A 12,309-nucleotide genomic window follows, 5' to 3' on the forward strand; every position below is an offset into this window, starting at 1 on the left:
ATATAATATTTATTGGGGCGATTACACCCCTCCCCTCCCCTCCCCACCCCCCCCAACACACACACACATTATGCGACCCCTTTTAGCACGATTTGACGTCAAACGTTAAAGTCTGCGCACAAATCACGTTAAAGGGACGTGGGTTTTTTTGTTTTGGGGGGGGGGGGGGGGAGGGGGGGATAATCCTACATGGGGCGAAAAAATATCTCCCTATTTATTATTAAAAACGTCGGTAAAATGGGTGTTATTTTTGTTCCTGAGCAGCTATTTAAGTGGGTTCCGCCGGTTCAGGTAAACTTGTTTTGACCCGCTTTGTATAACGATTTTTATGGTTTATTTTCGTATTTTCCAGTTTTTAACTGAGAAGAAATTTGAGAGCTCAGAAAGGGTGAAAAGGGTGAACAAGGGTTTTAGGGTGGGTTTGCTGAGAGATACCGATTTTCTCTTGCAATCTCTAGTTCCTATAGTTGATTTTCTTGTCGCCTCTGCCGTGGATGTAGGCTTTACGCCAAACCACGTAAATCTTTGTGTCTTCATGTGTTTGCTTGTATTTGCCGGTTTTGTTTTGCTTTGCCATTGAAATTAAAGGTTGTTACTGAGGGGGGTTTTCACAACAATTTTGCTGCAACAAGAACTTTGGAGTTAATTGTCGTCCTTTGAAAGGATATTTTTTCAAGTAAAAAGGTACATAGATAATGTTCAACTAAAAAGCTACATTTTAATGTTCTTAAAAACCAACATTTCTTATTACAAGCATTGTAGCATATGAATTCTGAAATGGATTTCAGCATACAGGAACAAAGCTTAATTTACCTATGGTAGTTAACACAGTGAAATATAGAAGAAGAATATATGTAGAAACTGATTGAAATGACTGTTCTTCAAGAGCAGAGTTCTGGAATGGATAGCCTTGGCATGGGAATAGCAATTAGTGGTGTTTCTTTCTTCAGAATAATTGAATACTTTTCTGAAAGATCAAGCTTCTCCCCCTCCGCCAATCGCCACTCGAAGGAATGCAACAGAGAAGCCAATACATAAATGAGCATCCTCTCCGCCATGGGGACCCCTACGCACATCCTCTTCCCAGACCCGAATGGAAGATAACTGAAGTTGTTACCGTTGAATTCGTATTTGTTAGTAGTATTCAAGAACCTCTCTGGCTGGAACTCTAATGGGTTTTCCCAAGCTTTGGGGTCCCTATGCAGTGCCCATACATTCACCAAAACTTGGGCTCCTTTTGGGATCATGTAACCGCCTACCGCGCATGATTGGCTAGGTCTACGCGGGATCAAGAAAGGGACCAACGGGTGCAAACGTAAAACTTCCTTCAAGATTGCACCCAAATAGCTCAATTTAGGCAAATGAAACTCTTCTACTACATTATTTTTCCCAACTACTTCCTCCAATTCTTCTTGAGCTCTTCTCATAATCTCAGGATGCTTCATCATCTCAGCCATGGCCCATTCCACTGTCGTCGATGTTGTATCAGTCGCGCCCGACAGGAGGTCCTGTCAACCAAGTTTATTTAGTTGTGAATAAGAAAATTAGGGTTGCTAGTGTAAAGGAATAAGAGATTTGCCAATCTTGGATGCATTACAATTAGCCGTAATGAGTGTTTATATAAAACACTCCAAAGGATAAACATAGAAAAAGGTTAGCATAATCATATGAAATAAAAAGGATAGCAATCCTAATCTAACCTAACTACTATGTCTGGTTTAGATGCTTAATCTGATACCATGATAATCCAACCGTCAAATCTCACCATATATTTTAACAGTGCAAAATAATGGGGCTGAAGATAGCAAGACGGGGACCGGTTTTTATGCTTTCACCAGCTGTTAAAGGCTATTACAATTCCAAAAAAGATCTCAACAGCCAATCAAAGAAGTGTAAAACATCATTAAAAAAAATAGTGTAAAACAAAGTGAGTTATCCCGTTATCTATGTTTTTTTTTTAAATGATGACCCCACTATCTATATTAAAGAAAAAATGTGTAAGATTTGCTTATCTCTCTCGGAAAAAAAAAAAAAAAAAAACAATGAAAGCTGCAATATAGGAGAAATTATTTTAGTTAGAAATGTGCAAGTATTGTACATCTCTCAAAATAGAAGTCAAGATTGAAATTAGTAGAGAGGCGTAAATTGAAGAGACATATGCACATCTCTCGAAACATTACCGAGGCCAAGCGTAATACCCTCTCTTTTCTTGTACTAGGCTAATTGCCAAGCCAAGATAGCCTCAGTGGAGTTTCCCATTTTCAAACGAATACAAGTACTACTTTTAGGGCGATGTTAAATTCGCACCCCTTTAAAGGAGGGTAAGTGGAAGACTTCAACGCTTTTTAACGTCAATTCACATTAAAGGGGTTTATCATTGCCCATTTATCCAAACATCGTTACGAGTGATTTGGGTCAGGTCGGGTCGAGCTTTTTCTAATAAATGAATTGGAAATCCGACCCAAATTTGTGGTTCCTAAAAATCGACCCGAGTTACACCCCTGATCCTTGGATGAGCATTTTTTTGGATAGGTAAGGTGGGGTTAGGTAGAACCCCTACGAATGTATTAATATAAGACAAGATAGTACAATCAAGAGCACAAAGCACCACCCCTATTATCCCTAGAGGCCATGACTAATAGAAAAGGGGAATAAAGGATTCAGGCAATCCAAATTCTTCGAACTAACCCTAGAGACACTAACTAGGAGAAATAGGAGAAACAATGGATCCGATATATGTTGTGGATGTAGCTCAACACTCATTGGCAATGGGTGTTGAGTTGGTGGATATTTGGATCTTTGGGAACGTCTTCAGTAGGGAGTACGGGGTATTACTTCTTTGGAACCTTCTGCCATGGCTCACCTTCAGAGTCATTGTGGTTCGCTAATAATTCTTGGATGGATTTGCTATCCACATTTCGTGTTATTTTTTTATTTTTTTCATATGTAAGCTGGGGTTTGGCGGGGACCCCTACCGGTTTATCCACATTTTGTGTCGACCTTTGTTTTTGGATAAATAAAATATTACGGGAAAAAAAAGGTTAAGGACAAGATAATTTCAAGATAAAATTAGGGAGATGATTTTTGCAACCCCCCGGAGGATGATGCGCCCCACTTTTAACAAGAATTGTGTGCAGACTTTTAACGCTTTTTTATGTCAAATCACGTTAAAAGGGGGGCGCATCATCCTAAAGGGGGTGAAAAATTCATCGCCCTAAAATTATCCAAGCAAATGACCAATGGCAAGAAGAACTTATTCAAGGATTTTTATTCCCCATTGAGAACAGCCTCAACAGCCTCAACAGGGTGAATCATACCTCAGTTGCACAACAAATATCTCAAAACTGTTTGAAGGGTTGTTTTCTTGAACGGTGATGGCGAGTTTAAGTGTGGAAAAGGGTTGCAATTTTGAGAATTTATATGGTGGACGGGCCCTGCATACACGTGCAGCCCAAAAAAACAGTGGGGCCCACCTTTTTTAGGTTATCCAAAGCATTCATTTGTTGGGACCTGACGCAGATAAGGTAAGCCAAGAAATTCTTCTCAATAGGATGATTCTAACCCTCCGATCCGTGGAGATTTATATAATGTGCCCTCCATTTTAAACCTCCACAAATTAGAAGGTTAAGATCATCCTTGGAGCAGATTTTGTAGGCACTCATTATCTAGGTCAGGGTTCGACAAATGAATGGTTTGGATCACCCAAATAATGTAGGTCCCACTGTTATTTTGGGCTGCACCTGCATGCACGGCCTTGCACTGTATACTTTCTCGGAACAAATATTGGCAAAAAGTGGTCTGAAAGAAGATCCGTTAAAAAGTGAAAGAAAAACCTTATCACGAATTTAAGAGGCCGTCATTTCAGCGTACAGTATTTAGGATCATCAGATCGTTATGATGTTCAATGGGTTTTGAATATAAGGCCATGCTCGTTTTAGATTTTGACATCGGATTGTCTGCAAAACTATGGGTGCAACTTGGGTCTGGCTCAAGCCGAACCTGACGGGTTCAACCCGATTTTGGCTCGTGTTGGGTTGGCATTTTTCTCAGGTTGGGTAGGATTAGGATTGAGGAAAGCCAACCCGATTTAATTTCCCGATTTAATTTCTAATCGGGTTCGAATCGAGGCCTTGGCAACCCTACCCGAATCCGACCTTCATTCTCTAATTATATCTTGATTTTTTTTGGGTTACTGTATTTTTCTGTTTGGCCCAAGGTGAAACCGACTCAACCCGACCCGATTTTGGGTTGATAGGTTAGGGTTGACCATCTCAACTCGAGGCTTGTGTTGGGTTGGGTTAGGGTTGAGGGAATGATTTCTCGGGTTGGGCATGGCCTCAACCCGATCCAACCCAACCCGAGCTGCACCCCTATCCGAAACTGTAATTTTGAGTCCACTAGTCAGTTTGGCACATACAATATCGGTTGTCATAATTAATCTTCAACGAAGAGGTTCATTAGGCCCAGTTGGTTTAAGATTATGAGAACCGATTTTTAGTTCAAAACCTATTATTTGGCTCAAAATTAAAATCTAAGGCCCTGTTTGTTTAATATTTTCACAATTGATTGTAAGCCCAAGACCAATTATTTGACTGAAAATTATGTTTAGTTTTGAGCCCAATAATTGGTTTTGGGCTCACAATCGGTTGGAAGAACAGGGACTACAACGAATTGTGCTGTGAATATAATTCCTGATTACGCTAATTTCATGTAGGTATAGAAGGCTTAGTGGCTTACCACCAACAATCCCTTGAGTTTGGCCACAGTGAAGGAAGTTTTGGGGTCTCCTTCCTCTATAAGACCTAAAAGCAACTGTAGAAAATCCTCCTTCCCTTCTTTCTTTTTGCTTTTCTCTGCCAATCTATCCTTCTTCAGCCGTTGATCTATGACCGAATTCAAGATCCTGTCCAACCACGACGAAACCTTCTTCATTTTGCGTACGATCCCTTGCAAATCGAACAATGATAAAACTGGAAAAAGATCCGATACGTTGGGTGTTCCCACAAGCTCAGCGACCTCCTCAAACGCTCTTCGAAACTCGAGGCCGACCGTATGCCTTTCCTCCTCATCTAGGGTCCCTCCCCAAATCATGCTCATTATCACGTTGAGTGATGTTACAAACATCTGTTCATGGAAGTTCACCGGAGTGCCGATCTTTGCATAGATGTCACTCACCATCTGACGAACCTCCCGTCGGCGGAGAGTGTAAAAGGAATCGAGATTCCTTTTGTTCATAATCTCCCGAACACAGACCTGTTCAAAAGGTGTTAGAAACAAAACGCATACAATCATGCTTGTTCTACTAGACTTAATGAAACTTGCTCAAGACAGAGTGGCTTTTAAATTTACTAAGCTCAGCATTCCTACTAAGGTTCGAATTTGATAATTATTTTATATGGTGGTGTGATTGTATTGTGGATTTCCTTAGTACTAGTGCCCTTCACTAGTACTATCAATAAAAATTCAGGTGCCGATCTGAGTTCCTAGATAAATTCCGAGTTATAAAAACAACGAATAAAAGGGGGCAAACATACAAAAGGCATATTAATTCACTTCAACAAAATCTCCAAAATATACACCTTTCGAAGCATGGTCAAGTGTGGGCCATAGGGACTCCATGAAAGGCCTTGGCACCCGTAACTTATGCTTAGTGCAGCCACGGGCACATGACGGTTGGCGAAGATGGTGTCATGGTCTTTTAGGATGGCTTGGGCCATGGACGGGGAGCTTACTACTACACAGAGCTTGCTCCCTAGCCAGACCTTGATGATCGAGCCATAGTTCTTAGCTAAGGAGGTGAAGTAGATATGGAGTTGGCTATCAAGAAAAGGGAGATTTCCGACCAACGGCAACCCTTGTGGGCCCGGCGGCAATTTCAACTTCTCCTTGCTCAATTTTTTCGCCATCCATGCGTACCATATAATCGCGATGACTAGTGCCACACAAACCATGAGTTTTGTTTCCTCTTTCTGATTGATTTCCTCCCATAACCATGAACACCCTTGAGAAACACTGGCTCTAAGCTTGGCAACAACATTGGATCCCATATCTACGTCCATGAAATGTAAAGGGTTTCTAAGTGTATTTCGTGAGATACATGAAGCTAGCCCAGTGTATCAGTGTATGTGATATTTATAGCCCTCTTCACTTCAAGAAGTTTGATATGGTGTCCGACTGTCAAAATGGTACGACCCTTGATATATGATCCCAGAGCAACGCACTTTTTAAGATGCTGCTGTTGGATTAAATATAAAGGGTGATACGTTTGACGTGCCACCTAACGGAACTTCACGGTCGGCCACTAGCACCCTTCACTTCAAGAAGTTTGATCATATCCAACTTATACGTGGATATTGGGATTTGTGTGGATGAGAAAATTACAATATCCATCCTCCACTGTCCAGATTCTTTGCTTCTAGAAAGGCGGTAAATGCTCCAACCATACACACAAGACCTGGTCAAAAATAAAAAAATAAAAAAATAAAAAAATAAAAAAATCAGCCCTTGGGTATGGCTTTTAACATTAACACAAGAGTTAGAGATCAAGCTGTGCAAAGGGACAAGAGCCATGGATCGACCACCGTGACAATTATGCAAACCATTTATTTGTTTGTTCCCACCCTAGGGTTTAAAATGTATAAAAAAACAACTGGTGTAAATTTGCATTGGGTAATCTTTATGTTGGGATGAAAGGAGATTTTTTTTTATTAGTGTAAACAAAGAAAATTTGCATTGACGCTCACGCGCAAATGGAAACTCACCGGATCCCTCGAAATGCACACTCTGGACCATGGCTTTATTCTTTTCAAGTTCTCCTTAGGAGATGATTGTACACGAGTCCTAGAAGACACGGGACAAAGCTATGGAGGCAGACCCTTAATCCTACAAAGATGGGACCCTGATTCCAACCTGGAAAAGAAGATTCTCCCAGAAATCCCTATTTGGATCAGGCTCCTTAGGCTTCACCTCAAATTCTGGACAAAACATTGTTTGAGTAGGATTGCTAGTTCGATTGGAAAGTCGTTATATATGGATACCCATACTGCAGAATCGTCCGGACTAAATTACGCCAAAATGTGCATTCAAATAAGTGCCGACCAATCTCTCCCGGAATCCCTCAAACTCATGACCTCTTCAGGAGAGATTATTCAACCAATAGTCTACGTTTGGAAGCCAGAAGCTTGTACCACATGCAAAGACTTCAGCCGTCGCACGGAGGAGTACAACCTCGATTGACATTACCAATTTCATTTGAAAAAGGAATGGACACCATCAGGATAATGGCTCTTGGCAAAGGGACCAATGGCAAGAGGTAAATTTGCGAAAGAGCTAGAGAGCTAGGAAGCTGAGTCAGAGGATGATAAATGCCCATGGTTATTAAGAGTTCTCGAGACTTCGTGTCCTTAGATATTGCGTCACTTGATAGCGTCTTGACGGTGTACTCTTGGTCTGTTTCCCTATTCTTGTGATAGGGTTAGTTTTTGTGAGCTAATTGTACCATCTTTATTAATCAAGTAAACCGGTAGGGGTCCACGCCAAACCCAGCTTACTTACCAAAAAAACAACAACAAATGATTCTCTTGCTCTCTTCTCTTCTCTGTCTTTCCAAGACAAAGACTCCAACGTTTCATTTTCTCTCTTCTAACCTCAACAAAACCAAAAAAAATACATTAGCAAACCAAACTTTTCTCTTCTAATTCTCTTCCACAGAGAAAAAAGGGTCTAAGACCTCTACTTTACATTTCTTTTTATTCTTTTTAATATTCTCAAATCGGGGGCAGCGTCACTCGTAGCCCACCTCATTTCTCTATCCACTCGTGATGGATCTACCATCAACGATTGGAGCAACGAATCGCATAGATTGGAGAAGCATCAAGCCCTTCGTGTTTATTATTTTATTCATTTACATCATCGTCCTTTATGCTGCAGGTGCATTCCCGCTGCAATGTTGCTGCCCGATTTTCAAGATAATTTTTGGACTATTAGGTGAAAGAATTTGGAAAAATGATAGACTAGAAAGTTGTAGCCCTTTGCAATTTGTTTCCAACGAGTATAGGCACGTAGAAATCAGACAAGTGGTTAGTGAGATATGACTATTCTAGTGGACTGTGTCAATAAATTCCTAGACTAACTAATGTGTTTGTGAGTTACTAAGTTATTTTTGAGATTGTAAGTCCCTGAACCAGTTAGTGGGCTAGGTTGAACGTTGTTTCGAGTTTGCCCACAGTATTTGTCCATCCATCTCCCCCTCCTCTCTCAAATGGAAGGGTTAGGATGATCCATTGAAGCTGATTTTTTGTGGACACCCTATCTATGATAGGATCTATCAAAAGAATGCTTTGGATCCCCAGAAAAATGTGGGCACACCATGTTTCTACACTCGAGCGCGCAAAGGAATAATAAGCCCTTGGAAAACTGTTTCTGCGTTCGAGCGCAGATAGCCTGTGCTCGAATGCATATAGCAGGGGTGGGCCCATATATCCCCATATAAATTTTATTGAATTTTTCGTTGAAAATAATTTTTCTAGCATTTTGCAAAATTATTTCTATGGAAATTGTTTTATAAAGTTTAAAAACAAAGAAAATACTATGTTTTCAAGGAAAATAGCAAACCCACTAGATTTTGAATTTTTTATGTAGAGTGTTATTTTTATAAAACTTTTTTCTTAGATAGAAACATCCCGACAATCTCCACCCAAACCCAAGCACGGGTGTGGTCCACCATTTTACACATCATGTTTATTTGGAGATTGAAGACCTTTGCTTCTAGAAAGGTTCTAAATGTTCCAATCAAAACACATGAGACCTTTTGGCATGTCAGCCCTACGTTTTGGTTTACATATAGCCTCCCTTTGCTTCGAGAAAGGTGTTCAATCAAACACATTTTAGGGGCTTTGTGGGTTGGCATTTTATCTTTTTACTCTCGCCGCACCTGAGAGAAGAGGGGAAAATAGCTTTCATGATGGTTGCCTAATACAACCTCTATAGCCCACTTTGCTTCTAGAAAGGTACAATTGAACACATGAGACCTTGTCGATGTCAAGTGCCCGTATGTATTTTATGCCTTTTCAATGATGCAAACCGTCATTTGTGGGTGACCACCCTATGGTGTAGAATGTTAAGAAAGTTAGAAAGGAAGAAATGTTAATCAAATTTGCATTTGAAATCTTTACATCGGGACTGCTAATGAAAAGAGATTTTTTTTTATCAGTTCATTGTTAGGCCTAGAAGATTAGTTAATGGCTTGATTTGATTGAACAGATTCTTGACAGTGTGAATGGCCATCATCTCTGATATTGGCACTACCATGTTTTAATAATTGCACAAAATCAGCTTATCTTTTCTTATTTTAAAAGACAAGATGACTAAGTGCAGTTATCAAAACACGACAATGCCAACATCAGTATCCTAGCTACATAAGAAAAGGGCAGTCCAGTGCACAAGGCGCCCGCCATTGTGAGGTCTAGGGAGGGCTAGATGTATGCACCCTTACCCCGGCTTTGCAGAGAGGCTATTTCCATGACTCAAACCCGTGACTCACAGACCACCAGGTCACAATGGAGCAACCTTACCGTTGAGCCAAGGCTCGCCCTCTTAGTATCCTAGCTACATCTATAGGGTCGTTTGGATACACGGATTCTAGAATCTGGGATTTCTTCAAAATTGTAGGAGAAGAAGTGGACCCACCGTTGTTTTCTGATTTCTCGCCCTTCTTTCCATCAGCAGGCGATCATTGTTGGAGAAAATCCGTGAAGTGGTTGAGAAGAAGATAAGAAGATACTTCAAGGCGCGTAAACGCTCTCCTTAAGAAGATATTCGCCCCCCACCAGTAGTGTGCAAAGGGGACCACGAACTCGCCTCCAAGAAACAATGAAGCCCGGTTTCAAACCGATTGTTTGACGATGTTCTGCACTGAACGGAATCAAGCCCTGAATCACCTTTGAATTTTGAAAGTATTTGAGACACAAGTGTTTATTTCTGCAGAAAACAGAACACTTGAACAAAACTTCTAAAACAGTAAAACAGAAACTTTGTAAGGGATTAGAGAGAAAGAATTGTGTTGGAAATAGCAATTTTGGGTATACCAAAGTAGAAATCCGAATTCTGTTAGAATGGACAATTTCTACTGTTTTTAGAGAGCTTGTGGTGGCTTTTCCCGTTGGAAAACACCCTTTCTGCATCCTTTCAACAGGTTTGAATTCTAACCGTTAGATCGCGTCTAATCGCGACTCTACGATTCAGATCAATCCTGGAGTGACCGTTGGTTATGTAAAAACCCTTCTAACTCCGTAACCCCTAGATCTCCCATCCACGGTGCAGATTGCACCATTTAGGAACTTGAGCGTTGTGTAGAAGAGACACAATCCAATGGTCATCATCCACTAGCTGTTACACCACGATCCGACGGTTCGGATCGCACATGCTCATGCGCTATCCATTTGAGCCCCTAGGTAAGGGTGTTCATTATTCGGTTAAAACCGAATAACCGAACCGAACCGAATTGGTTCGGTCAGTTCGATTCGGTTTTTTTCCATTTCGGTTCGGTTTCGGTTTTTTTTTTGGCAATTCGGTTATTCGGTTTCAGTTTCGGTTATCTCCAAAAAAATTCGGTTAACCGAAATAACCGAATTAATGATAAAAACCATTATTTTTTCAAAAAAAGATGTGATATGGGCACTCCAAAGGATGATCGAAACCGTCCATTTGATTGATCACAACTTAATTAGGTTATGCTCAAAAAATCATTTCTATTGGATCATCCTAGACCTTCGATCGAAACAAAGATTTTTCTTTTTTCCCTCTTTTTCTCCCACTATTCGGTTATTCGGTTTATTCGGTTATAACCGAATTTTTAATCGGTTCGGTTTCGGTTCGGTTTTTTAAAATTTCGGTTCGGTTTTGGTTACCGAAATTTGATAACCGAAATTATTTCGGTTATTTCGGTTCGGTTATAACCGAATAACCACTCGTACCCCTAGGCCTGTTGAGCCAACCGTTGGGCCCGAACTCAGGCCCAACCTGATCGAACCATCGCTACGATGCGGCGTGCTCCACTATGTGCCCTATAGCCCATTGCCCACGCCGGGCGCCAATAAAGCGCCACTATGCGCCCTATAGCCCATTGCCCATTGCCCACGCCGCGCGAGTGCGCGTGCGCGTGTGCGAAAGGTGCATTGCACCGTCCCGCAGTTCAACCTATGGCTAAGACCCTTTGTGCACCATAATAAAGGGGTGAAAGGGCGCCCTTATTGGCTGCACGTCCCCATCTTGCATTTATTCTGGGAGAAAAGTCAAAGGGGATGGTGACGTGTGGCCAATAAGGGCGCCCTTTTAAAATAATGCATTATCATATGGATTCTTTTGTAATGAATTGAAAGTCTGTAGTGAAGAAAAGCAGGGATTTCGAAGAATCTCTAGAGAGAGATATGACATTTTGTGCCTAAATCTTACTTTGAGCCAAAAAGGATATTTATGTGGGATTCTTCAAAATCTCTCCAAAATCTTTGAAAAGAAGATAGGGAAGCTGATATTAATTAAGGTTTAGAAATGCGGATTTATCTACAGTGAGTCTAGAAAAAAAAGTATTTGTACTTTCCCTCTTGCATGGGCACATTTTTTCAACCATGAAAAATTATTCCATGGAATATTCATGGCCCCATCTATATGAGGGGCTGGGAAGGAAGGAGTGGGTGGAGTAGAGATAGTGAAAATAAAATACCTATTTAGAATTGCATGCTTTTTTGTTTTCCTGGTTTTTAGATCCTTTCATGCTCCCCTCCCACCCTCTCATGTCTCCCCATCTCTCACAGATTATGGGTTGTACATGGTAAGTTTTTTATTTTCTGCATGTTTATTTCTGCAACTACATCAGATTCATTGCTAAAATCTGAAATCACACTATTTCCTACAAGTTCTACTTTGGGGGGTGGATGATTAAGGGGTGAGAAATGGGTGTGGTGGATGACTATCGATGGGATTAAGGCAACTACTTTTTAGAATTTTCTAAAGCCCTATTTGGATTGCAAGAAAAACATTCTAGAAATAGAAGCCCCAAGTGACCGTCACCAAGGGAAGCAATTATGTTGTACGTAGTACGTACCCCCATTATATGCAGCTATGCCCACACATCCTGTATAATCTCTGTATAATCTTGCTTTCGGAGTATTTTCTCCAAGCCCAAAAATGATTAAGCGGGATTTGCCCGAAACCCCCCCTAATTGAAATTAAAGGTTGTTACTGAGGGGTTTTTTCACAACATTTTTCTGCCAAAAGAACTTTAGAGTTAATTATCGTCTTTTGCAAGGATAC

General features: G+C 40.8%; 1 protein-coding gene across 1 annotated transcript; it reads right to left on the reverse strand.

Moving 5' to 3' along the window:
• Window positions 1-617: 617 nt before the first annotated feature.
• On the reverse strand, window positions 618-6,195 carry LOC143877519 (labd-13Z-ene-9,15,16-triol synthase, chloroplastic-like). Its single transcript, XM_077379604.1, has 3 exons — window positions 5,580-6,195; window positions 4,738-5,253; window positions 618-1,508 (listed from the first exon to the last, which is right to left on the reverse strand). Exons 1-3 carry the CDS (start codon window positions 6,057-6,059, stop codon window positions 882-884), a joined length of 1,623 nt encoding a protein of 540 aa, XP_077235719.1. The 5' UTR covers window positions 6,060-6,195; the 3' UTR covers window positions 618-881.
• Between the last annotated feature and the right edge of the window lie 6,114 nt (window positions 6,196-12,309).

Source organism: Tasmannia lanceolata, unplaced genomic scaffold, assembly GCF_043159265.1.
Source record: "Tasmannia lanceolata isolate RefF3 unplaced genomic scaffold, GAP_Taslan_0.1 ptg000002l, whole genome shotgun sequence".
NCBI classification, from domain to species: domain Eukaryota; kingdom Viridiplantae; phylum Streptophyta; class Magnoliopsida; order Canellales; family Winteraceae; genus Tasmannia; species Tasmannia lanceolata.

What these genes read in the sequence shown, in the direction of transcription:
- LOC143877519 (XM_077379604.1), bottom strand. Translation starts at nt 6,059, where the DNA reads ATGGACGTAGATATGGGATCCAATGTTGTTGCCAAGCTTAGAGCCAGT. An exon ending in ACTTGACCATGCTTCGAAAG is followed by an intron (nt 5,254 to 5,579) that starts GTGTATATTTTG and finishes CCTTTTGAACAG; the next exon opens with GTCTGTGTTCGGGAGATTAT. An exon ending in AACTCAAGGGATTGTTGGTG is followed by an intron (nt 1,509 to 4,737) that starts GTAAGCCACTAA and finishes CTTGGTTGACAG; the next exon opens with GACCTCCTGTCGGGCGCGAC.